The sequence below is a fragment of the Poecilia reticulata genome, chromosome 8 (assembly GCF_904066995.2).
Source record: "Poecilia reticulata chromosome 8, P_reticulata-male-v2, whole genome shotgun sequence".
Classification (NCBI taxonomy): Eukaryota; Metazoa; Chordata; class Actinopteri; order Cyprinodontiformes; family Poeciliidae; genus Poecilia; species Poecilia reticulata.
Genome location: NC_088837.1, coordinates 8,605,117 through 8,632,254, shown reverse-complemented (window position 1 = coordinate 8,632,254; position 27,138 = coordinate 8,605,117). Strand labels below are relative to the sequence as shown.

The window sequence follows — 27,138 nt, the reverse complement described above, 5'->3', positions numbered from 1 at the left end:
GGGAGCGCATGCCTTTGACACTTGGGTGGTGGGTGTGTCGAGGTGGGCGTGGCTATCACTGAAGGTATGAATGGGAGCCATACTGGCGTGCTGGCTTATTATGTTTGAGGAAGTGGGTGCACCGGGTGGTCATAATTTCTGTTGACCGTGTTTTAATGCCGTTTATTGTTGGCACTATTGGATGGTTTGGCCTGGTCAGTCAGTGTAAGATCTGAAGTAAGACAATCAAAGTGAAATAAATGGTTGATTGCAACAACAAAGAAGCGGCTTGGACTTATTTGAAGCACGCGTCGGACAGTTTAGAATTCCCCGAGTTATCCCAGTGCGGCCCTCAAACATCTTTAGCTTTGCCGCACAATTATCGTCAACAGAAATGACAATCGATGAGCGGTTCATTGGATAGGCAAGTCTGGATTCGCTTATGCTTGGAACAGTTTGGAAGCGGCTATGGCGCATCGAGCGCATCGCAGCGTCATCAGTTAATTGAATGAGATTCCTTCACTGCAGCTCAATCAAGTCCGCTGGAACTGAGGTATGGAAACACAAACACGCACACTGACTCGCTTTGTCTGAAGAGGAATTGTTAAGGAAAAACAACGGAAAATGGAGTCAGCTGGATCTAAATCAAGCTCGGTTGTAAGCGGTAAAGAAGAAAAAAGACGATCAAAATTAACTGTTAAAGCATTACAAAATAAAATTGAGAAGCTTCAAAAGGATCTCAAAGCAAGAGTTCATAAAATTAAAGGAGAAATAAACATTATTAAAGAGCTTATGAAAAATGAAGGGAATCTCAGGAGTGTTCAGTCTCATTGTGACGATTTAAAATTATCGCTTGAAAATGCAAATCAGCTGTATGAGTCTGTTATTCCTCTGTTTCCTACTGAAGAACAAGAAAGACAAAACACTTGGTTTTCAAGCTTGTGTAAATATAATTCTGAATTTATACAAGAAGTTGAAAAATGGCTTTTAGATGCAGAGCAACTCAACAATGAAGCTCAAATAGGAGAAGCTGATTTAAATCAGGCTCAAATGTCCAGAGCTGAACCCTGTGTGAATAAAGAGCTTAATGCACCTTTTGTTTCTCAGCATTCAGAGTGTGAGAAAATGCTGATGTTCAGGATGATGTTAAGCCAAGTGACAGTGTTTCTAATGTTGACAGCAGAAGGTCTAGAGGATGTCGTTCATCAAGAACTAAGTCCTCTCTGTCTTCTACATCTTCAGCTCGTGTTAAAGCAGAAGCAGACATGGCTGCATTAAAGGCACGACACAAGTTGTTGAAAAAAACATGCTTTAGAGGAGCGAGGAACAACTAAGAAAAAAGAAAGAAGAACTGGATTTAGAGATTGAAATTGCAGCTTCAATGGCTAAAGTTAAAGTGTTGCAGGGCTCTGTCTGTTCTCAAGTAAGCAGTGCTGCTCAGATTAGGTCTGATGGCATGAATTCATATTTTGAGCGTGAAAATAAAAGATCTCAAATATTGAATGTTGATGCAGAGACATTTGTACCTACAGCAGCTGAAACTGAATGTCATGATAAAGCTCCAACCTTTCAGTCCTATTCTTATTTAGGAGCACGACCTAAAGACACAAAAGTTAAACAAAATCCAGACACATTGACTGACCAGGTGAAGACAAAAACACACAGTTGAAGTTCCAACAGACCAATGTTTCATCGGCCACAGCCACAATCATCACATCAGAAACATTCATTGTCAGTTGATCAAAATAAACAGCTGTTGAATGTGTTGGAAAGACAGAATGAAATTACAAGCTTGCTTGTAAATCAACAATCTTTATTCTTTCTGCCAAAACGGGACATACCAATATTCGATGGTGATCCACTCCAGTTTAAAACATTCATGACAGCGTTTGAACACAGCATTGAAACAAAAGCTCACAGTGCCAAAGACTGTCTATACTTTCTGGAGCAGTTCACTAGAGGTCAGCCTCGTGACCTAGTGAGAAGCTGTGTTCATATGCCTAATGATTCTGGATATGCTAAAGCTAAATCTTTGCTTCAAGAACATTTTGGTTGTTCATTGAAGATCATTGCTGCATACATGAATAAAGTTTTATCATGGCCTGCTTTGCAAGCAGAAGATGTAAAGGCTTTACAAGCATTCAGCTTTCTGCTCAGGGAATGCTGTAATGTGATGGAAAACAATGGATGTATGCATGAGTTGGATGTTCCTACCAATATGCAAACAATTATCAAAAAACTGCCTTTTAAACTGCGAGACAGATGGAGAAATGATGTGTGTGATTTACAGGAGAAGTTCAAAAGAAGAGCCACCTTCAGTGACATTGTTCGGTTTGTAGAAAGGCAAGTGAAGATCGCCAGTGATCCACTTTTTGGTGATATCCAAGATTCTACATCTAGACCAAAGAAGGATGTTGGAATCTATAAATCACAACAGCGATTAAGATAAGGAAGTAGTTTTGCTACTGTTGTTGGAGATATGCAGAAGAAAACTGACTCTGAAGTAAAGAAAGGAAGAGAGACGACTGTCATAAAGAGTTGTTTATTTTGTGGAGCTGGACATTCCTTGGACACATGCCCTCTATTGGAAAGGAGGTCACATGGGGAGAAGTTGACATTTCTGAAAGAAAATGGGGTGTGCTTTGGCTGTTTATGCACTGGGCACATCAGCAAAGACTGTAAAAGGCGACATCACTGTAAAGTGTGTGGCTTAAGACATCCCACTATGCTTCATGTCTTCTCCAAAGAAAAGGAAATTGCTCCAGTCCATAAGAAGGAAGTGGAGACAACAAGTGGAAGTGCCTCCATCTCTGCTCAGTCCAGTGGTCTAACTGGGGCCGGTGAGCATAGCTGTACTCTCTCTATTTTACCAGTCAGAGTGAAGTCTACAAAGAGCCAGAAGACAATAATAACATATGCTTTTTTAGACCCTGGAAGCTCTGCATCTTTCTGTACTGAAGAATTGATGAACAGATTAAATGTTACTGGGAGACATACAAGCATCCTTCTGCGAACAATGGGTCAAGAGAAGGTGGTTGGAAGCAACATTGTGTCAGATTTGGAGATTGCTGGGCTAAATGAAGACATCTTTTGTGAATTACCTGACGTATTCACACAGAGAAGCATGCCTGTTCATTATAGCAACATTCCACACCAAGAAGACCTCGAAAGATGGCCACATCTGAAAAATTTGAAGATTATCGAAATCAATTCAGGAGTTGATTTGCTCATTGGGACAATGTGCCTAAGCGCTGGAGCCATGGGATGTTATCCGAAGTCAAAATGGAGGCCCCTACGCAGTCAAGACGATCCTTGGATGGACAGTGAATGGACCTCTTAGAGGAGACTATGATGTCGACACAAGAGAGCTACAACCAACTGTTACTGTAAACAGGATTTCTGTGTCAAAACTTGAGGACTTGTGGCAACAACAAATGAAGGTTGATTTTCCTGAATGTTCTCAAGATGAACAACCTGGATGGTCCAGAGAAGATAATCAGTTCATGGAGCTGGTTACAGAATCAGTTAAGTTGAAAGATGGACATTACACCATCGCTTTACCTCTGAGACACAAAGATCTGAAAATGCCCAACAATAAGAAAGTGGCTGAACAGCGTGTGTTGAATCTCAGAAGGAAGTTTACCAAAAACCATCAATTCCATTCTGACTACACTAACTTCATGAATGACATCATTTCCAAGGGCTACGCAGAGAGAGTCTCAGTTGAAAATCTTGAACGGTGTGATGGGAGGGTTTGGTATATACCACACCATGGAGTATATCATCCTCATAAGAAGAAGATAAGAGTCGTGTTTGACTGTGGTGCAACATTTGGAGGAAAATCTTTAAACACTCAACTCTTACAAGGTCCAAACCTCACCAGTTTATTGGTTGGTGTCATCACTAGATTCAGAAAAGAACCTGTTGTCATCACAGCGGACATTGAGGCCATGTTTCATCAGGTCCGAGTACCACCATCTGACTCTGATCTGTTGAGATTTCTCTGGTGGCCAAATGGAGAGTATGAGCAGCATCTGGTGGAATACCGAATGGTTGCACACCTTTTTGGAGCTACATCATCTCCAAACTGTGCATGTTTTGCACTGAGAAGGTGTGCAGAGGACAATCAACAACTGTTTACACCAAATGTCATAAATGCTGTGCTTCACAACTTTTATGTGGATGACTGTTTGGTTTCTGTAAGTACAGAAGAGGAAGCTGTGTCATTATACCAAGGACTCCGTGCTTTGTGTAAGAACGGCGGATTTCAACTTCTCAAATGGATAAGTAACCGACGCAGTGTTCTTACTGCTATACCACAGCATGAAAAGTCCATTGAGGTGAAGAACCTTGATATGGATAATGATGATCTACCAATGGAACGTGTGTTGGGTGTACAGTGGTGTGTACAATCAGACCTGCTGAAATTCAAGATCATCCTCAAAGACAGACCTCTGACAAGACGAGGAGTCTTGTCCATCGTAAGTTCCATCTACGATCCTCTTGGATTTCTGGCTCCAGTTGTTTTGGTCGCAAAAGGGATTCTGCAAGATCTAAGCAGAAGACACGTTGGCTGGGATGATCCCTTGCCACATGATGCTTCCCAGAAGTGGAAAAACTGGCTGGAAGAACTTCATCAGCTTGAACGGTTTGGAGTTAGCAGATGTCTGAAACCACAGGACTTTGGACAAGCCACAAGTTTGCAGCTTCATCATTTTAGTGATGCAAGCGAGAATGGATATGGAACTGTGAGCTACCTGTTGCAGTATAATGCTGATGGACAAGTGCATTGTGCATTTATAATGGGTAAAGCCCGTGTAGCTCCACTGAAATCCACCACCATCCCTCGCATGGAGTTGACTGCTGCAGTGGTTGCCAGCCGTATGGATAAGCTGTTGAGGAAGGAGTTAAGGATGGAACTGCAAGACTCAGTATTTTGGACTGATAGTACTTCAGTTTTGAAGTACCTCAAGAATGAAAGATTGAGGTTTAAGACCTTTGTGACAAATAGAGTTGGAGAGATACTCAGTTTGTCAAATCCCTCACAGTGGAGGTACGTTGCTACCAGTATTAATCCAGCAGATTTGGCATCCAGAGGAACAAGTGTGAAGTCTTTTTTGAAGGCTGATACCTGGGTGTCTGGACCAAAGTTTCTTCATGACCCTGAAAGGAAATGGCCTGCAAATCCTGAGGACGTAAGTCATTTTGCTCTGGAGGATCCAGAAGATCCAGAGGTCAAGACATTGGTTTCCGTTAATGTGACATGCACCAATGAACAAGTGGACCCAATTATGAAATTCATTCATTCATTTTCTTCTTGGGCCAAACTGAAAACAATGGTAGGGTGGCTACTCAGGTTTAAACAATTGCTGTCCAAACTAGCTCAAAAGAGAGCACAACTAAAGTTGGATTTTGCCGACTCTGATCTTGATGACGTTACACTTCAAGAAAGGCTGAAGAAAGAAATGAATGTGTACAAGAAAAAGGTTGCATTGGGAGCCTTATCAGTGGAGGAGTTTGGAAAAGCTGAGAGTGCCATCATCTGCTATTGTCAAAAAAGGCGATATCCAGAGGAAATGATGAGTTTACAGAAACATGAACGTGTGAAGAAAACAAGCCAGCTCTATAAGCTTGATCCGGTTCTTGAGGGTGGTGTACTAAGAGTTGGTGGAAGGCTAAGCAAAGCAGCTATGCCTGCTGAAGCTAAATATCCAGCCATATTGGCTAAAGACCTTTACATCTCTGAAATCCTACTGCGCCACATACATCATCAGACAGGCCATGGTGGACGTAATCATATGCTTGCTGAACTACGTCAAAGGTATTGGATCCCTGGTGCCAGTGTTGCAATTAGGAAGATCCTATCTAAATGCATGACATGTCGACGACTCCATGCTGCACCAGGAAGTCAAAGGATGGCAGACCTTCCACAGGAACGAGTGTATCCAGACAAACCCCCATTTACTTGTGTGGGTGTGGATTGTTTTGGTCCCTTTGAAATAAAACGTGGCAGAAGCCTGTTAAAACGATATGGAGTCATCTTTACCTGCATGGCAATAAGAGCAGTTCACCTGGAGATGCTGTCGTCACTGGATACTGATTCCTTCATCAATGGTCTCCGAAGATTTATTGCCAGACGTGGTCAAGTGCTGGAGCTACGTTCAGACAATGGAACCAACTTTGTGGGAGCTGAACGAGAGTTAAGAGAAGAAATTGAAAGATGGAATCAAACTCTCATCAGTAACACTCTCCTTCAGAAAGGAATAAAATGGTCTTTCAATCCCCCTACTGGTTCACACCATGGAGGTGCATGGGAAAGCCTTATTAAATCTGTCCGGAAAGTGTTAAATTCTGTTCTGAGAACACAGAGTCTTGATGAAGAAAGTCTTCACACGGTTTTCTGCGAAGTTGAGGCCATCATAAACAGTCGACCTATAACCAAAGCCTCTACTGATGCCCACGACCTGGAAGCACTAACTCCAAATCATCTTCTTCTGTTAAAGACCATGCCTTCATTGCCACCAGGAGTGTTTTCCAAGAGTGATATTTACACTCGGCGAAGATGGAGACAAGTGCAATATATGGCGGATCTCTTCTGGAAGCGTTGGTTAAAGGAATACTTACCTCAACTACAAGAGCGTCAGAAATGGCAAAGGACAAGACGGAACTTTCTTCCAGGAGATGTCGTTCTCATCGTGGATGACTCTGCTCCACGCAACTCTTGGTTAATGGGTAGAGTTGTGAACATTGTTCCTGACAAAGGAGGACTGGTGCGGTCAGTTCGCATCAAGACAAAGACAAACTACCTGGAAAGACCCATTACCAAGTTGTGCCTGCTTCAGGAGGCGGAGACAACATGAACATTTTAACAACTTTTTTCTCTGCTTTCTCATTACTAGTGACTTCCTTTTCTCTGGTTGATTGCTTATTCTTAAAGACAGATTTAGATAAGTTAATATTGAACAATTTATGATTATTTGTCTCTTACATGTTAACATTTCAGATAATTATTTTGTAATAATTAGGGGCCGGAATGTAAGAGCCATATGAATAAAATGAATGATTATTGAGGTGACGGGAGCGCATGCCTTTGACACTTGGGTGGTGGGTGTGTCGAGGTGGGCGTGGCTGTCACTGAAGGTATGAATGGGAGCCATACTGGCGTGCTGGCTTATTATGTTTGAGGAAGTGGGTGCACCGGGTGGTCATAATTTCTGTTGACCGTGTTTTAATGCCGTTTATTGTTGGCACTATTGGATGGTTTGGCCTGGTCAGTCAGTGTAAGATCTGAAGTAAGACAATCAAAGTGAAATAAATGGTTGATTGCAACAACAAAGAAGCGGCTTGGACTTATTTGAAGCACGCGTCGGACAGTTTAGAATTCCCCGAGTTATCCCAGTGCGGCCCTCAAACATCTTTAGCTTTGCCGCACAATTACTGCACATTATGAATACATTCAGGCTAAACATACCAGCAACTGTAAAGTTTCTTTGCAGAAGCTGCCCAAGAAGAAACAAGATTGAAAACCTTTACTGACAGTATGAAGCAGTTACCACATCTTGTTTAGATATTAAGAAAATATCTAAACAAGCATTTGAATATTGTATTGAATCACAATAAATGCCTAAAGTAGTTGCTGATGTGGTTGTCGTGAAAACACTTGCAGTGTCGGGCTGTTTTCATTTTTTCCAGTTTGTCTACTATGAATTCACCAAAAACATCCTCTCAAGACGTTTTACACGTCAATCAAGTCCAGTTTGTAAACAGTTATATTGAATGTAGTTAATTCCATTCCTATCCAATGATTTAGTCAGATCCATTTATATACAGTCCAGTCCAATCTTAATGACAATGCACAGTTCATTGCATTTTATAGTTGTCCCATCTAAATTTGCCCAGCTATTTGCATTTAGTTGTTAACTTTGCAGCAATTCCTAAGCCTGAGCAAGCAAGTGGCAGCAGTGAAGAGGAACCATTCTTTTAACCACTTGGTTGTATTTTCTCTTAATACAAAGTTATTGCTGTTGTCCTGGAGTGACATATTTCAAAACAAAGTAGCTTGGGGTCAGGAGCACCTTTACTGAGCGAGAAAAAACCCCACTGTAAACTGACGTAAAGGCAATAATTGTTAGTTCTGCATGACTTTGTTTGAGCTAAAGACGGAAAAACAGAAAAGGGCTTGACAAAGAAAAAAAAGAAGCACAAAGTTACTGGTAACAAATGGCATGAAATATAATTAAACAGATAAAGACTGAGCGAAGAGCACTTTGGGAAATTAAAAAAAGTAGTCACTGCAAAGCATCGGAACGTGATCTGCAGCTCTCACTGGAGCGGTTCGCAGCCGAGTGTGAAGCGGCCGGGATGAGGCTCAGTGCCTCCAAATCCGAGGCCATGGTCTTGAGCCGGAAAAGGGTAGAGTGCCTTCTCCGGGTCAGGGGGGTCGTCCTGCCTCAAGTGGAGGAGTTTAAGTATCTGGGGATCTTGTTCACGAATGAGGGAAGAAGGGAGCGGGAGATCGACAGGCGGATTGGGGCAGCGTCTACTGTGAAGCGGGCGCTGTACCGGTCCGTCGTGGTCAGTGGCGCAAAAAGTGGGTATGCAGGGTATGCAACGCATAGGGGCGCAGCACCAGAGGGGGCGCCAAAACCCCGTCTGGAGGGGGCGGCGCGCCGATGATGTTTTCCCGTACACTAATGCGCGCCTTACGCTCCTTCACCTCGCACACATGACGAGGTAAATGTAGGGAGTTTTACCCTTCACGTATCGTTGCCTCGGGGGAGGGGGGGGGGCTGAGTGAGCGTCGCTCCTTCACCCTGACGTTCCGTCCCTCGGTCGGTGGGGGGGGGGGCGCCGATCTATGTTTTTGCATCCACCTGAATAATGTGTAGTTGCGCCACTGGTCGTGGTGAAGAGAGAGCTGAGTCAAAAAGCGAAGCTCTCGATTTACCGGTCGATATACGTTCCCACCCTCATCTATGGTCATGAGCTTTGGGCAGTGGCGCAACTACACATTATTCAGGTGGATGCGAAAACATAGATCGGCGCCCCCCTTCCCCCCGAGGGAAGGAACGTCAGGGTGAAGGAGCGACGCTCACTCAACACACCCCCCCCCCCCCCCCCCCCCCCGAGGCGACGATACGTGAAAGGTAAAACTCGCTACATTTACCTCGTTATGTGCGCGAGGTAAGGCGCGCTGAAGTGTATGGGAGAACATTGGCGTGCCGCCCCCTCCAGACGGGGTTTTGGCGCCCCCTCTGGTGCTGCGCCCCTATGCGTTGCATACCCTGCATACCCACTTTTTGCGCCACTGGCTTTGGGTCATGACCGAAAGAACGAGATCACGGGTACAAGCGGCCGAAATGGGTTTCCTCCGCAGGGTGGCTGGGCTCTCCCTTAGAGATAGGGTGAGAAGCTCGGTCATCCGGGAGGGACTCAGAGTAGAGCCGCTGCTCCTCCACGTCGAGAGGAGCCAGTTGAGGTGGCTCGGGCATCTGGTAAGGTGTTCCGAGCACGTCCCACCGGGAGGAGGCCTCGGGGAAGACCCAGGACACGCTGGAGGGATTACGTCTCTCGGCTGGCCTGGGAAGGCCTTGGGATTCCCCCGGAGGAGCTGGAAGAAGTGGCTGGGGAGAGGGAAGTCTGGGCCTCCCTTCTGAAGCTGCTGCCCCCGCGACCCGACCCTGGATAAGCGGAAGAAAATGGATGGATGGAGTCACTGCAAAGGAAGTTATACATATTACACAGTGAGAAATGTATATTTATGAACTATCCAAATTAAATACTTAGCATTGAAATCGGGCATGGAACTACAGTACCCACAATCCCATTCTGTGAGCCGCAGCTTCGAGGAAGTGTGAAGAAAAAAAGGAAAACAGCGAACCGTTGGGTAGCTGAGCATGTTGACAGCTGTTTAGCAGTGAAACAGAAGGTTATCATCATTTGAGCAGCTTGGAGTAAGAGGACAGCTGAAAATGACCGCCGAGGTTTTCTCCTATGAGAGTTTGGTTCATGCTGTGTCAGGAGCCGTGGTAAGTTAGCTTCACTTTCACTGCTTCTTTCATTTACTATGAAAGAAGCTTTCTTGTCAGTTACCTATAGTGACATATGACCCAGCCGAATAAAAGTTAATTTGATAACTATGTAGATATTATTATGTCTTTGATTTTTGAGGTGGTGTTGTGCTATAGAAATTTGCGTCGCTTTAAATTTGTAATTTTCTTAGCTGAGTTCGGTGTTGTCGTACAAGGGTCAGTCTTGTGTTGAATGCTGACTTCGGTCCGTTTTAGGGAAGCGTGACTGCGATGACAGTATTCTTCCCTTTGGATACTGCCAGGTTACGGCTTCAAGGTAAGACGTGGACGAGTAGTTTCCTTTGCAGATGGAGTTTAAATGCTAGATATTGACAAAAAAAAATTCTTTGCGTTCAGTGGATGAAAACAGGAAGGCCAAATCCACACCTGCTATTCTGGCTGACATTGTGAAAGAAGAAGGACTGTGAGTGAAATGATTGTAACAAATCACAACTGAATTATGAGAGAAATGAAACGGCATTTCTGCTGCCTCTCTGCAGACTAGCTCCCTACAGAGGATGGTTCCCTGTCATCTGTAGTCTTTGCTGCTCCAACTTTGTCTACTTCTACTGCTTCCACTGGATGAAGGCCAGCTGGCTGAAGAGCAGGCAGTCAACCCCCAGCACTGACCTCATTGTAGGCATTGTTGCAGGTAAACCGATCTCCTTCTATATCACAGAAAGCTTTCTTGTGTATGAGTAAGTCTACAAACAGATAGTGAGGTTAGCTTTACATTTTTTATCGATATGTTTTCCAGGCGTTATAAACGTTCTACTGACCACTCCTCTGTGGGTGGTCAATACCCGGCTGAAGCTCCAAGGCTCCAAGTTTCACAATTCAGACATCCGGCCCACAAACTACTCTGGTATCCTGGGTAAAGGGATTTGCTTTGAGTTCACATTTCCATGGAGAATCAGTCGTATTCTGAACTTTTTCAGATCTTTGTTCAATTACTGCCACAAACTTTAGTGTATTTTGTTAAGCTTTAATGTGTTTTTATTCTGTATAAATAAAAAAATTAAGTTTGGTATGTTTTTGCACAAATATATTTTTAGACGCACCTTTAATTTTTTTCTGTCTCTGCTGAAGAAAAACGTCCACACAACATATTTTGCTGTATGTGCCAAGAATGATGTGCAGTAAGTTTGTATAAACCCCCAAAACATTGTTTTTTTTTGTCTAATCTGACCAGCGCACCTTCTTTTTCTTGAAATGTACATTATAATTTTTACATATACATGTGTAAAAAAAAAAAAAAAAGTATTTTCACTTCCCAATTACCCGCACTACTACTTTGTATTGGTCCACCACATTAAATGCTTCGAAACAGCATTGATGTTTACGGTTGTAACATGTGGAAAAAGTTCAAGGGACATAAATATTTTTGCGAAGCACCATTTGACATAACCTTCTCTATGACTTCCGCAGATGCGTTTAAGCAGATCATCCATAAAGAAGGTGTTGGCGCCCTCTGGAACGGCACCTTCCCATCCCTGCTGCTGGTGCTCAACCCCGCTATTCAGTTCATGATTTACGAAGGTCTGAAGAGGCAGCTGAGGAGAGGGGCTTCCAGGGAGGTGAGCTTGGAAGGTGGTAGCAGGATTCTCACGTTATCTGGACGGAAAGAGGCTTGGTAATAAAAAAAAAATACGACAGATCTTTTCTTCCTTACCCTCTAAGCTTTCATCTCTGGAGGCCTTCATCATCGGCGCGGTCGCCAAAGCCGTCGCCACCACTGTTACGTACCCACTGCAGATGATGCAGTCCATCCTCAGGGTGGGTCTCACTTGTATATCCATCATTACTTCATCGAAAGAACTGGAGGACATTTTGGCTCCAACTGTATGTTTTCTCCATACTTTCCCTAACGACAGTTCGGCCAGGTCAGCACACCGACAGAAAAGTCGACGCTGCTGTCCAGCCTGCAGACCCTTCAGGGTCTACTGGTGAACAGAGCCAGGTGAGTTTTCACAAACTACGCACATCTACGATGATTACTTTGAAATTGTTTCAGAATGAATTATGATTTGTTGCATTATTTTGAGATGGAGCACATGTGTGAACTTGCAAGGGAATTACCAGAAATTTCTCAGGAAAAGTGAAAAAGGGTGGAACAACCAGTCTAGAACTGGTTTTTAAGCCCTTCAAGGTTACGATATACAGGAAGCAGGAATTTATGTCTCTTTTTATTGTTTTTTTTTCACGTGAAGAGATTATAATCCTTCCCGTGGTAACTTTCTATTTGCCACTCTTAAATATGGACCAGACTTTTTTTATTAAGCACGACTAGTACTTTTCCAGTCAACAAACGATCTCACTTAGTCTGTTGATTCAAATTGGTTGCACTGGATTTAATTTAGGGGTGTCAGAGTAAAAGGAGCTAAGAACATTTTTCTATTTATATTGTAGCACCACACAAAATATGCAAAAGCTTAAGAAGTTTCAACGATTTTGCGAAGCACCGTAATTGTTCGCTAGCAGACCAACAGACTGTTGTGTCAATCATGAATTGCAGCCCAAATACATCTCGTCTTCACAAATTGTCCCGTTTTCAACCGGTTTCTCTGCTGCAGGAAACACGGCGTGTCGGGTCTGTTCAAAGGCCTGGAGGCCAAGCTTCTGCAGACCGTCCTGACTGCTGCCCTCATGTTCCTTCTCTATGAGAAGATTTCCAGCAGCACCTTCAGAGTTATGGGACTGAGCAGCGGCCACTACAAGAGACGCTAACCAGCAACCAGAAATGCAACCCTGGACACTTAACAACAGAAACACACTGTGATGATGACCGGACCGGACAGGACCTCATTTTTAAGAATATTTCACTAAACAAATGATAAACCACTACTGATGTTTTATGGTGATTTTCTTCTGTTGGAGTTAATTCATTTTTGTCTCTGTGATCCACCAGGTCCGTTAACCAGTTTCAGGACCCGATCAGAACCCCTGAGTGTAAATTACCTTGAGAAATAATGAGATTTGGTTGTATATAAAAGCAGGCTTTAATGCCGAAAAATGATCAAATGTTACAAGACACACATCATATAAATGGATCAGATGCAGAGTTACATTCACTCTGTATCTGATCAGCTGGACGCTGGGTATGACCCCAGCGTCCAGCGCTGGGGCCACACTTAGCTCACCTTATGGATGAAACCAAGTGAGGCAAGGATTGTAGCGCGAGTTTAGCTTTTTATTCTTCTCTGCAATCTGTTCCCTCTCTAAAGGGTAGTCTAATCAGTTTCAGTCTGTTTACGTATGGCAGACACACATACACATGGTTATGTAGATAGAACCAACAAAACTTCTGTTTTTGTCTTGAAAGAAATTAAAGGATGGTGATTTAAGAAGTGTGGTAATGTTGCACATCAGATCTCCCCCTGTAAGTGTCTATACTCATTCAATTTTTCCCTCAGCATTAATAACACGAGTTCCTCATTTAGGTAATTGGTTTTCAGTCTTATTGACTTTTCATCGTCAATTTGATAATGTAGAAATACAGAGACAGGGAAATAAGGTATTTCCATTGGTGATCCCACAGTAAACATAAACTGGTTCACATCAGATTTTAAGGTTGATTGTCTATGTGGTTTATGAATTTGTTCAGCAGCTCTCATTAAACCTAAACTTTGATACCGACTTCGTAAAAGCAATCAAATTGTTCAGAAAGGTGGAATATTTTTTGTCTTTTTTGTCCACACCTGATGTTTGTTGAAACTTTATTAACCATTTTTTCAGTATCTTTTGATATTTAGACAAGGATTATGTTGACAGTTATGTTCATAATCCCCTTTGAATAATCTGAGACTTCAAATGCGTTCAAAGGCTTTTAAAGGTTTAAAATGTGAAAATCAAAGTCATTTACAAACATCAGGAGGTCTAGAAATTGGACATGTATTTCTCCATACTATTCATATTCCCTCAGATTTTTCTCTTATTTTCTGTACCATTTCTCATTGTAGAAAGTGTTCATCTGATCGAAATTAACTTGGTAACACTTTCAAAAATACACTGAGCAATATGGTGTCTTGATCAGGTACAAGAACTTCATATAAAATGTGTGGAAAAGCTATCAGTCCAAATTAAAACCTTAAAATATTATTGAGGCAAAGGAAGAACTGCCCGACAGTTCTACCTGGCTACTGTAGAGCAAATTGAGAAAAATGTGACATTCAGTATGAAAAACTATTAACAGCTTAAAGAGCATGATATAATTTTAAAGTAATTAGTTCAGGTTTAAGCATTTATTGCAATTTTGAATAAACTTCCTATTATCCATATCTATCTTTGTCTAAAGGTACATTATGCTGTAATTTAAATAATGCTGCCGATAGACCCATATAGTTTCTCCACTGTGTGACAATAAAGGATATTCCTAATCTATTATAAGGTAGAAAAATGAAAAAATCTTTAAAACGCCTTCAGAAAGTAGACTGCTCCACAGTCACTGGCCTTTGGAAACCTTAGAAGCAATTAATAGCTTTAGACAATAGATCAAATTAAAGATATATTTCACTCAATGTAAACAGCAGTTATTGAAAATGAACCAAAGATTTTTCCTGCCACCTGGTGGACTGATTTGATCATTTTAATCAATAATCACACAGAAACATACTGTAGCGCTTCTTTTTCATACCCCTTTCGTTTATATGATGTAATATAAATATGTAGTGCATCTGGGGCTGCACAGTGGCGCAGTTGGTAGAACTGGTGCCTTGCAGCAAGAAGGATATGGGTTAGATACCCGGCCCCGGTCTTTCTGCATGGAGTTTGCATGTTCTCCCTGTGCATGGTGGGTTCTCTCCAGGTACCCCGGCTTCCTCCCACAGTCCAAAAACATGACTGTCAGGTTAATTTGTTTTTTCTAAATTCTCCCTAGGTGTGACTGTGTGTGTATGTGTGTGCATGGTTGTTTGTCCTGTGTGTCTCTGTGTTGCCCTATGACAGACTGGCGACCTGTCCACGAACGTTAGCTGGAGATAGGCACCAGCAACCCTCCCGACCCCACCAAGGGACAAGGATGTACAGAAAATGGATGGATGGATGGATGTAGTGCAGAGCGTGGAGTCTTCTTGGTCTCGGACATGTCTCCTGGAATCACAGAGTTTGAATAATAACACAAAACAGTTATTTTTTAAATTATCCTGCGTTTAGAAATATCAATCTCGGCAGCGTAGAAGAAAATTGTCAAACGTTAACTGTTCAAAATAGTGTGCTTTAAGGGGTCGAAAAAATTAGAAAGGTACTATATTAGTTGGGTTCATATTTAGCTTCAGGTTACTGTTGTTCCGGTAGTCTCGCAGAGTCCGAACGTTTTCCAGAACACTGACTGAGGCGTGTGAAAGGTTTTTACGGAAGCCCAACCGTGCCGGTGAACACCAGAGCACAACACATGGATCAGCCATGACAGCATGCGCAGATCCCACATCTGAAAAAGGCGTAACTAGCGTGCTGTGGTCCTGACCTCGGCCCATCCATATACTATCTAGATCTGTGGCACTCCAACCGTTACGTGACGCTATAACCGGCAGTACTTCACACTTTCGTCGTTACGTAAGCACTTCACTGCCGAGACGCTCCCAAACAGTTCTAAGCTTTAGCTCCTTTTTTCCATCAACATGAACTCAACAACCGTAAAAGAGTCTGAGAAGACATGCGTCTTGTGCTGCCAGGACATCGACATCTTCGCTTTGGGTAAATGCGATCACCCGGTGTGCTACCGCTGCTCCACCAAGATGAGGGTACTCTGCGACCAGAAGTACTGCGCCGTTTGCCGCGAGGAGCTTGACAAGGTGCGGATTATACTTACTACTCTGGCCCGGGGCTGGAGCTAGCTAGGCCTCAACGTCATGTTAGCCTCCCTAAGTATTAAAAGCTGCTTCCGTGTAATAGTATCTTAAAAGAATTTACAATAGGTATAACTGCGACAGGAAATGATATAGTGTAGCTTTATTGTGTTTAAATTACGTTTAGTAGCTGTCACTCGCCGAGCAAAGCAGGTAATGCTAACATCAGCACAACAGTATGTGTTGGTTTATCAAGTTAGGTACTATTACGTAACAAAGTGGCTTCAGTGTTTATCAATGAATGAAGACATGCTAAAAATGTTATCTAATATTTTTATGTCTTAATGTCAATGTCTTAATTTAGCGTCACATCACTAATATTGTAATTAACTTGCTAATTGCTAATGCCCGACTAGTAAACATTTACATTTTGGACAAATGTAAGGGAAACGTGAGAGATTTCAACACTTAGTGATGTTAGGTTCAAACTGCAGCTTTATTCTTAAATACGCAGAGATGCTTTAAATGGACAATATCAGTAGATAGGAGGGTTCAGGGTGTCGTAACTTTCTTTTGAGGTGACTGGGAACTTAAAAAAGTAGAAAAACTATAAACAACCCAAAACTATTTTAAAAAGCTAGACACCAGTTTACACATCAAATAAATCGCTAAACATCATAAAATCTTCTCAAAAGGTGATGTTAAACAATTTGTACTTCATGATTTGTAACTTGATTTAACTTTAAAAATGTAAAAGATAAACAAGTATGTCCTTTATCATAAGGTTGGACTACAAACTCTGGGTTGTATTCCTTCCTGGTTTCTAGAAAATATAGATAACCAAGACAGAACATCCACTTACTGGAAAATCTCTAAAAGTTGAGTCTGGAAAGGTGTGAAACCTGATTTAGGATTTCTGGATTTAGTCAGGATATAGACGTAAAATTTTGTAAAAGGAAATTAACTCATCGCTGTCTCCTAACTCTCTCTGTGTGGTTTAACCTGGTAGCTTCTCTATTACCAGAAAGTTGGTGTTTTCTTGAAAAATGTAAAATTTTAAACTGAATATGTCATGGCTGCAGTTTACCTCAGAATTTGTTTTAAATCAATCATCTTCCATATTGGTAGCATCATGAACATTAAGTTTTTAGTTTAAAGTTTAAACAGCTGTTTTCCTTTTGTTTTTAAAATAAAATTTAACTTTTTGGGTGTCATTAGTTGAACCTTTCCTGTCATGCTCTTCCAGGTGGTGTTTGTTAAAAAGCTGAAGACCTTTCAGGCTCTGCCTTATCAGCAGTTTCCCTTTGAGAAGAGATACGACATATATTTTGTTGACGAAATAACCCACTCTCAGTACAGGTATGGAAAGACTCTGCTCTTACTGTTTTTAATGCCCTGGGGTTGTTATAATGCTTTAAAACACAAGATGCCAGAGTTTTGCATGCCTGATAATTTAGCAACTAAGATATTGAAAAAGTAGCATTAACTGAAATAATTGATTGGGGGCTGAGGGGAGGAAACGGCTTCACTGATGTTTTAGTTTCTCCTACAGAAAACAACTGTTTCTTTTGTAGTAGTATCTGGTTAGCTAGCACATCTGTATACATGAATAACAGACAAACTACCAACATTTCTTACTTTAATAAGCAATTTTTTTTCTTTTTTGTGCACGTAAAACTGTTGGTTGTTGACTCAGAAAATGCAGCAGAAAATCTCTGTTTTCTAAAGTGTCCATGTTGGAATCAGCTGTGTTCGGCAGGTTTGTGCACACAGACTCTGGTTTTGCTCTCATTGGAAATATTTAAATTATAGGCAAATGGAAAATCAAAGTTTAGTCCTTCTTGACTCGTGTAATGCTTCTGCTCGTTATGTTTATATGCAGATCAGTTTGCTGAATGTCAAGGCTTGGATTAGCATGTGTACCATAAAATACTTCATAACTATAGCATTTAGTTTTGAATGTTATAATATTTTAAGACTAGTGTTTCAGCTGCTCTCTTTTAAGCACTTCCTTCTAAATCAAAGGCTTTCTCTTTCTGCAGTCAGGTCACATGACACAGACAGACACGAAGCGGCATCGACAGTTTCCATTTCACTGTAAATGTAACTGGAAGAGGTTGAGTCATTGGATGAACTAAATAACGGGCACGGCCTATTGCACAGTTTTGCAGAGCATGCACACAAATATAGTCTGTGCAAAATGCAGCTGCTGGTCAAACTGGAGCTGCAGCTGAAATAATAACGGACTATAGACTGACCCTCATTTGATTGAATAAAACTAAACTGTGGCAAAAAATTGCAGACAAAACTTTTTACAACGGTTTATGAGATGAAACAGTTTTTTCACAACTCATGTTGGAATGTTAGAAATACCTGATTTCCAGAGGGACTAAAAGCTTGATGTAATGAAGTGGCTGAAAACAAGCCACTTACTTGTTTTCAGCCACAAGTAAGTGGCTGAAAACTCATCAGCCACTTACTTGCATTCTTGTAAGTGGCTGAAATATTGCAGCTGGTGACTCTGTGGTCACAAGGTGGCGATGAGTTTTCAAGCTGTGGATTCAGAGTTTAAGTTTGCTTTTTCTTGATGTGTTTTTATTTTTATAATCAGGCGTCTGCTGCTGTCGGAGTGCATCCAATGTCCTGAGCCTAAAGTTTTCTCCAGATTTGAGGAGCTGGAGCAGCACATGAGGAAGCAGCATGAGCTTTTCTGTTGCAAGCTCTGCTCAAAACATCTCAAGGTATATGAGCTCCTCCCTGATCCATAAAAATCCAGTATTTCTGTCGTAAAATCAGATCAGGTGGTTGTAGTAGAGCTCTGTTGTTGGTCGCAAAAAGTTTATCCAGTGATCAAATATATTAAAAAGTGAACTGTGTTCTGAAAACCTGCCGCCTCTCCAGATCTTCTCTTATGAGCGGAAGTGGTATAACCGTAAGGAACTGGCGCGGCACAGAGCGCACGGCGATCCGGACGACACGAGTCACCGAGGACACCCGCTCTGCAAGTTCTGCGACGAGCGTTACCTCGACAACGACGAGCTGCTCAAGCACCTGCGCAGGGACCACTACTTCTGCCATTTCTGCGACGCGGACGGCTCGCAGGAATACTACAGGTGTTTGCAGAAGAATGAAAATCCACCCGCGACGCGTGTGTTTCATCGCGTTCCTGCTTGAGTTTCTTACTGGCCCGTCTGTCCTCAGTGATTACCGGTATCTAAGCGAGCACTTCAGAGAGAGCCACTACCTGTGCGAGGAAGGACGCTGCGCCACGGAGCAGTTCACGCACGCGTTCCGCTCCGAGATCGACTACAAGGCCCACAAGGCTGCGGCGCACAGCAAAAACCGAGCAGAGGCCCGGCAGAACCGCCACATCGACCTGCAGTTCAACTACGCTCCGAGGCAGCAGAGGAGGAACGACGGTGGGTCATTGTGGTCTTGTCGAGCTAAAAAGACGTTCCTGAGGCGGTGGGCTTGAATAGTCGTGCTCTTCTTTAGGCATGGTTGGAGGCGAGGACTATGAGGAAACGCGGCATAATCGAGGAGGACGGGGAAGACTGCAGATGGGCCAGAAGAGCTGGAGATACTCCCGGTGAGTTTGCATGATCAGCCCTGGGATCCATTGAAAGTTCCCTTGAACTTCAGCAAATGTCAACCACAAACTTGGATCATATTACATATTATGCTGCGTTTTACCAGCATTTAATTTGATATGCCAACACAAATCAGTGTGTAATAGGAGTAAAGCAGTACTGCAACTCTCTTTTGATTTGAGTTGGCTTCCCTCTCCAGATGGTACAAAATGCTGCTACATGACTTTTAGCGAGCAATAGCAAACAAGAACACATACCTCCAGTTTTGGTGGGGTTTTCTTTACTGGCTTCCAGTTCAGTTTCGTATGTTATTTTTTATTATTATTCTTTTTTCTTTTTTAATTCTCTTAATAATCTCACCCCTTATTTGTCGGAGCTGCATCAACCTTACGTACCATTGATTGGTCTTGGATCAGATGAAAATATTCTTTTTTGTTTAAAAACACACTTTTCCCCCATTGGCTTTTAACACAGAGTGAGTTATCATAAGGTACTTAACGTATGTGCGTTAATCTTTTACTTTTTGTATGTACTTGTGTTTATTTATTTATTTATTTATTTTTAAGTTTTATTTACATTTTTTATTCAGTTAAGTCTAGGGATGAAAATAATTTATAATATAAAAATTTGTTGCAATGGATAAACTAATAACTTCCACTTACGGAACTTAGTGTTGTAGTTTGGCCACCATCCAGAAGAGGGCGCCGCTGGTCATCCTGAAGCTGAGCCGGCTCTCGGATGTAGAAACAAATATGGCGGCCGGCCATTCCAAACCGGGAAAGAGAAACGATCCAGAGTCCGACATGAGATGCAAAATGCACTTTTACGCGGTTTTGTTTTGAAATATTAACACTCAAAAAACTCCTTTAGTTTCACTTTTTTTTTAGATTCTGTCGTAAGTTAATGCACTTGATCAGTGGTGCAACTACACATTATTCAGGTGGATGCGAAAACGTAGATCGGGATAGAGTGAAGGAGCGACCCTCACTCGCTCTCCCATCCCCCATACCCACTTTTTGCGCCACTGCACTTCATGGAGCCAAGTTTTAATATTCCTTCAAAAGCAACCACATGACAGTACTTCTGTATGAATGCCTCTCTGTTAATGGGAAATTAAGTGTTTCAAATATTTTATTCTTTTCATCATTTGGTTTTCTATTTGGCAACCTAAGAGATTCATGGTTTGTTGTATTTTATAATTATGTCTAAGCTCAATAATTTCAGAACCACGATTTAGTTTATTCAGTCAGTATTTAATACAGCAGACACAAATAATGTTGAAATTTAATGTGTTTTTATTTAATTCAGTGTATTATGAAAAATTTATCCCTTTTTCTCATGTTGTGGAAAGACAACATGAAAACATGAGTTGTCTTTTTCTTGACAACTCAGGTTTTAAGAATATGGCAACTTATAAATTAATCTTTAGTCAGCCAACTTTAGTTCATTAATCGATAACTTGCATTCCTAGTTGAGTCCTGCTGCACTCAGCCTATCCTGTCTTCACATTTCACCTCCAAAGCTCCATTTCTAAGCTGTTCGTCTTATCTGTGCAGGGAAAGAGAAGAAGAGGACCGTCAGGTCGAAGCAGCTTTAAGAGCATCAATGGCGATGCAGAGGCAGACGGAGCGGGCCGCCATGCTAAGGCAGATGGAGCGACCGATGACGCAAAGGCAAACAGAGCGACCGATGACACAAAGGCAAACAGAGCGACCGATGACACAAAGGCAAACAGAGCGACCGATGACACAAAGGCAAACAGAGCGACCTGCGATGCAAGAGAGGAACACTTCAAAACACTGTAGAGACGAGAGGATGGAGAGAATAGAGCCTGAAGAGCCCAGACACCTGACTGGACCGATCAAACCAAGCAACAAGCCTCCAGGTATAAAAATAAAATCACAGTAACTTTATCTTCTTCTTCAGATTACCAACTTTGTCTTCAATGTTTTGTTTTGGTTTTTTTGTAACAGTAAAAACAATGAAGAGCTCTAATCCAGGAGACGAAGACGACTTCCCCGCTTTAGGAGCCTCCGCCGTAGCACCGATGTAATCCTCAGCTCGCCAAATGAACTCATCATCTCATGACAGTCAGTTGTTGTGCTGAAATGTCTCCCGTGTGTTCTCGTCCCTCCAGCACGAAGCCGGGTCCTGCAGCACCTGCTGCTGCGGTGCTGAAGGAAGAGGAGTTCCCGAGTCTTTCCAGCGCTGCGGTTTCCTCCCCGATGACCCCTGCTTATTCGGGACAGCCGAAAAAGAACTCCTCCTTCCAAGAGGAGGACTTCCCCGCTCTGGTGCCCAAAGTTCGGCTTCCCAAACCCGCGGCGAGCGCCAACTCGGCGTGGTCCAACAGCACGGCTGTGGCCAAACCGAACCCTCAGCTTCCTCCTCCCTCTAGAGCTCCGCCTCCTGTCTCAGCCACTCCCTCGGGGCCTCAGCTCCTCTCTTCTTCAAACTCGTCATCCTCCCGCAAGAAGAAGAAAGTTGGGGAAAGAGAAAAGGCGACGCCTCCCTCTCTGTCTGACGACGACGACAGCGGCGGCGGCGGAATGACGCAGCAGGAGTTCCGCTCGGTGCCCACCATGCTGGACATCTCCTCCCTGCTCACCGTCAAAGGAGCCAACAACAAACCCTCCGCGACCCCGTCCTCAGCAAATCCGCCCCCCAACCTGGACCCCCACTCCTCCAAAGCCGGCAAGAAGAAGAAGCAGAAAAACTCGGCCGCCGCCTCCGTGTCAGCGCCCGCCGTTTCGGGCACGGCAGCGCCGGTGAACGAGATCTCCGTGGAAACGGCTGCGCAGAAGGAAAACGTCCCCGAGAAAACCTGGAGCAAATCGCTGTCGAGCGCCGTCACGGCAACCAGCGTGTCGGCCAGCGGTCCTGCTGACGCGACGTCGGCCGTTTGCAGAGATTCTCCGAGGGTAACGACGCCGCCTGTCGTGGTTCCGGCGCCGGAGCCAGAGGAGGAATTCCCTGCTCTCATGACCAAGAAACCTCCTCCAGGTGAAACTTAGTAGCCTAGTTAAAGTCTTCTGTCTGCGGAATAAGCAACTATAAACTTCAATTCATGTTATCTGGATTTTAATTGTGTTTTATTTTAATTTATTCGTCGGTTTCAGACAAAGTGATATTTAGAATCTGAATTAATGACAGCAGTAATATACAAACCTAAACGATTATACAGTTCCTAAACATTAAAAGGTTACTAAAAACAGAAAAGGCGACCAAAACGAGTCCAACGTTGATGCAACTCCAATGAAGCAATCAAAGAACGTTTGAGTAATTGGAGTTTTTAAAAATCGGTTTTATTCGTCCACTGAGTCAAAGTATAAAGAGTGAATTCCATCATTACCTGAAAATGTAGCTTTTTATGTTCAGGCTTGTTGCTTATGTTCAATAGTGACTCCTTCACCACTACAACAAAATATTTCTTTGACAGGCTCAGAGTTTTATTAGAGGACATAAAGCAGCTTCATAAATCAGAGTTAGGTTGTTAAACAATTTAAGGTGTGAGAATCTGAAAATGCAAGAAGTACCAAGACACGGCCGTCCATCTTAAATGACTGGTTGGCAAATGAGAGCGTTAATCAAAGAAGCAAAATTGACAGCAACGTTAAAATTTTTGACATTCCAAATGCCGTGTGTGGCAGAAAACTCACCCGTATTGAGCAACATGGTCGTAGCAGCATCATGCTGTGGGGATTCTTTCCTTCAGTTGTGAACAGGAAGATGGATGCGGCTAGATGCAGGGCAGAGAACTTTAAAAACCTGTGTGTTTTTTCCCTCTTATGCTTCAAAAATATCTTCAACTTTGGTGTACCAGAGCAAATTCCACCAAAATACAATCAAGTTTGTGGTTGCCATGCAACAAAACGTGAAACATTTAAAAGAGTTTTAATGGATTTGCGAGGAATAAACAAAAATCAATCGGTCTATACCGCCGTAATGGTTTCTCTGACCACCAGACTTTTTTGATTCATTCAAGTACGTCTCGTATACTGGGGTGTCTTAATATCAAATTATCGTCAAAGTGACGTTAAACCTTTTTTTTATTCTCAAATGTGTGCACAGTGTTCTTAAAGAACAAAATCCAAAACAACAGTAGGTGTGTTTCCATTACAGACATGCCGCGATGTAATCCTCCTGCCGGTTCCTGTCATCATCTTTTCCACCGTCTGTAACATCCCACTGTTAATCACATTAGACGCGTGATGCGAAAAGTGTTTCCATTGTAGTTTTGCGGAATACAGTAGTTTTGATACAGCCAAAAAGACATGTCATCCAACTGCAGAAACTGTTTTATCAAATGCGTGTTCTTTGTAGTTCCAATTTGCTCAATTTTGAGGTCGACAATGCAGCTGTTCACCATTTTCAACTTGCTTTATTGTTTTATCATCCGTCCATCCAGTCAGTGGCTCCACCTGTTCGTCCTTATTGTATATATTTGGGTCATTTTGTCTTGAATCTTAATTTTTGTGTACCGAAAGGCTTTATAAGAGCAACTAAAGGGATTTTTTTTAATGAAAGTTTGGATAATCAAAGTGATACAACTGTAAGTCTAGAGGGTGAAACCTCTGTGCTCTTCACAATCTTTTTCATTCATCAGTCAAACCTCGTAAGTCAGGCGACTCTGAAGCAAGTTGTTAATCAGTTATTGAGCTATGAAGTCTCCCAGTGTTTGATCTTGACATTGTGGTGTTTGCATGCGGTCACAGTGCAGTCAGGGTTATCAGTCAAAACAGCTGGAAGCGTCGCATAAATGTATAAAACCTACAGAAGGCTTGTTCTGCTCCGATGAGTAACATTTGGAGCATGTTGTGGATTACAACTGTATCCACACGGTTTGGTCCTGGTTAACTATCGAATGTGAATAAATACGAGTACTTGGTGTCGGTATAGAATAGGTAAGCACGTCTCTATTTTGATGACGGACGTCAACAGATCTGACCAAACACCGTAAAACATTGGCAGGCTGCTTAAACTACCTGGGCGCTTCAGATCTGATGCCATCTCCTCAGGTGGTCCGAAGAGCTGCGACTGTAATCTGTGTTTATCCGACAGGGTTCAAGACCTCCTTCCCGGTGAAAACCACAGCACCGAGCCCGCCCCCGGCGATGCCCCCGCCTCCGCCCGGACTGGGAAGCTCAGCCCCGAAGCCCCCGCCAGGCTTCACAGGAATCCCCCTCAACAGCAACGTGGTGGAGCCCGCAGTCAGCCTGTGAGTAGCTGTTAGGAATATCGACTCCGATTACCTTAATATCTGGACTATCGAGCGCACCTGAATATACGGTGCACCCGCTAACTGTAAAAAAATATTTTACATATAGAGGCTGCACTTGTATGCAAGTTGCAGCTGTCCATGCTGACAAAAGATATTCATGCAAAAAGATTTTTTTTTTTTTTTAGCCTACTAGAAAGTCAATGACTGCTGTCTTAATCTTTCTCCTGCGCAATAAAAACCATTATACTCGTCTCCTTCAGTGTCATAACTGAAAATCCTCAGAATTGCTTTCTGTTTTATTGTCTTGTTTTATCCTTCTTCTTTCAGACCCCCCAAAATGCCGACTAATGGCTATTTGGTGCCGGACGACTTCCAGCAGAGAAACCTGGAGCTCATCAAGTCCATTAAAAAGTATCTCCACCACGACGAGTCCAGTTTCAACCAGTTCAAAAACTATTCGGCTCAGTTTAGACAGGTAACGTCGGCGCCTTCGCCATTTTGTACTCAATAGATTATATAAGTGAAATGACTTGACCAGTGGAACCTGAACAATATATTAAGGAATTATTTACCTTAAACAATCTCCTGCATCTTGCTGAAAAGTTACTTCCAAGTTGGTTTTATTTTTATTTCAAGTGAACTAAGAAACTAGAAACTAAATGGAAAATACTTGTCAGTATTCTGTGGTTTTGCAGTGTTGTAGGTAAAAAAAAAAACCCTGACCTGACTGCTTCCCTGTTTTCTGTAACCGTCTCCTCTCCGTTTCCAGAGCGTAATCTCGGCGGCCCAGTACCACCGCAGCTGCAAGGACCTGCTGGGCGACAACTTCAACAGCATCTTCAACGAGCTGCTGGTCTTGCTGCCGGACACCGGCAAGCAGCAGGAGCTGCTGAGCGCCCACGCCGACTGCAAGGCGCTGGAGAAGCAGTCCGGCGCCAGCGGGGGCAAGAAGAACAAGAACAAGAAGAACGCCTGGCAGACGCCCGCCACGCCGGCCAACACTGCGGCCGAGCTGGACTGCCAGGTGTGCCCCACCTGCCGACAGGTTCTGGCCCCAAAAGACTTCAACTCCCACAAGACCCTGCACATCACCGAAAGCGAGGAGTTCCCCTCCTTGCAGTCCATCAGCCGCATCATCAGCTAGCCCCGCTGCTCCCTTGCCCCCCGTCAGTTTACGTCTGTTTCCGGGCAACATTTCAGCTGCAGCTCTGTGAAGGCGTGGCAGAGGCAGCAAGCCCGTTTGCCGTTTACGAAAACAGAGGGAGCCTCGGGCCTTCCTCTGAGGCAGATTATATCGATGCGTTGGTCCAGTGGTTTTCCGCTTCCTTCGAGGACGTCTCCAGCTGGCACTCACTGAGAGCGTCTGTAATCAGAACTGTGACTATAATAATAATAACAATAATAATAATGGAGGAAGTTGGGTTGCGGTCTGGAGAGGAATTCAAATGATTGATTTTTTTTTTTTTTTACCTTGCTCTTTTTGCTTTCACTTAAACGGAGAACAGCACTTTGTCTTGGTAACATGAGTCATTATGAGCATGCATGGCAGCGGTGCCGTTTGGTTAAACAACTAAGCAATTCAGTTCCAGTAATTAGCATCGTATTTATTTAAATATAACAGATTAATTGCTTAGTTTTTGCTGCTTAATGCCAGAAGGTGGTCAGCCAGCTCATGGTGCAAGGATTTTCTTTTTGTCATGATGTGACAGAAAATAAGCTGTTTCTGATGTTGGAACAATTTTTTCTGTTCATATTTAAAGTGTTATGAACTTTTTTTTTTTTTTACATTCACACTCATTCCGTTCATATCCCCATCCGGTAATCTTGGCATGTTCGTCATCACCATCATCACCAGGGCTGTTGTACTGTACGAGGTTTCAACGAAACAAACTCGTCTTCAGTCCTCTGCTTCTCCTTAAGAATCACTGGGAAATGAGACTGAGGTAGTTTGACTTTAGTCCCAGCTTTAAATTATTGCACATTTTACTATGATTTGTCTGACTGAAGAAACTTAACCTCCATCAAGCACCTTAATGTGTCGACACAAGTGCCAGCGCTTCTCCTTCTGTTTTGAGGTTTCTGGTTTTGCCCGGAAATCGTACATCAGTGCACTGTTTTCCATCCACTTCCAATAAAGCTGATCGCATTGTACATCTGTCTCATCACTGTTTCGAGTTCAGTCCGTCATATTCCAGCTGTATTGGACTGAACAAAAAAAATAAGATTATAGAAAAAAGACCTGTAATAGAAAAAAGTTAGTTTTTTCTATTTTATGTAAAACATTACATTAAATCTGTAATGTGTGTTTTTTTGTTGTTGTTTTTTCCTTTTAAAGGGGCAGTATTATGTTTTCCAGGCACATAATGCAATTTCAGTTATAAAAATGCTGTATTAGAAGTGTGCCGATCGATCAGCCACCGATCATAATTGGCCGATTTCCGTGAAATCGCCGATCACGGTCTCTTGCTGCTGATCACTGAGAGTGAATGGGGATG

At 42.8% G+C, this 27,138-nt stretch overlaps 2 protein-coding genes across 2 annotated transcripts; both read left to right on the top strand.

The window, feature by feature from the left end:
* Positions 1–9,805: 9,805 nt before the first annotated feature.
* Positions 9,806–12,893, top strand: slc25a17 (solute carrier family 25 member 17). Its single transcript, XM_008415709.3, has 9 exons — positions 9,806–10,007; positions 10,266–10,326; positions 10,407–10,473; positions 10,550–10,701; positions 10,807–10,923; positions 11,478–11,626; positions 11,730–11,825; positions 11,924–12,009; positions 12,623–12,893. The coding sequence occupies exons 1-9, from the start codon at positions 9,951–9,953 to the stop codon at positions 12,774–12,776; spliced, it is 939 nt and encodes a 312-aa protein (XP_008413931.1). The 5' UTR covers positions 9,806–9,950; the 3' UTR covers positions 12,777–12,893.
* A 2,291-nt stretch (positions 12,894–15,184) lies between these two features.
* znf598 (zinc finger protein 598) lies at positions 15,185–26,794 on the top strand. The gene is made up of 12 exons (XM_008415708.3): positions 15,185–15,838; positions 17,079–17,191; positions 18,444–18,573; positions 18,734–18,945; positions 19,034–19,251; positions 19,328–19,421; positions 20,979–21,307; positions 21,396–21,471; positions 21,560–22,425; positions 24,484–24,640; positions 24,971–25,118; positions 25,413–26,794. Exons 1-12 carry the CDS (start codon positions 15,665–15,667, stop codon positions 25,785–25,787), a joined length of 2,892 nt encoding a protein of 963 aa, XP_008413930.1. The 5' UTR covers positions 15,185–15,664; the 3' UTR covers positions 25,788–26,794.
* The last annotated feature ends 344 nt before the right edge of the window (positions 26,795–27,138 follow it).

Coding starts and splice junctions, on each gene's coding strand:
- znf598 (XM_008415708.3), top strand. CDS start 15,665: ATGAACTCAACAACCGTAAAAGAGTCTGAGAAGACATGCGTCTTGTGC. Junction 19,252..19,327: donor GCAGCAGAGGAGGAACGACG/GTGGGTCATTGT, acceptor GCTCTTCTTTAG/GCATGGTTGGAGGCGAGGAC. Junction 19,422..20,978: donor AAGAGCTGGAGATACTCCCG/GTGAGTTTGCAT, acceptor TTATCTGTGCAG/GGAAAGAGAAGAAGAGGACC.
- slc25a17 (XM_008415709.3), top strand. CDS start 9,951: ATGACCGCCGAGGTTTTCTCCTATGAGAGTTTGGTTCATGCTGTGTCA. Junction 10,327..10,406: donor TGCCAGGTTACGGCTTCAAG/GTAAGACGTGGA, acceptor CTTTGCGTTCAG/TGGATGAAAACAGGAAGGCC. Junction 11,826..11,923: donor TGATGCAGTCCATCCTCAGG/GTGGGTCTCACT, acceptor CCCTAACGACAG/TTCGGCCAGGTCAGCACACC.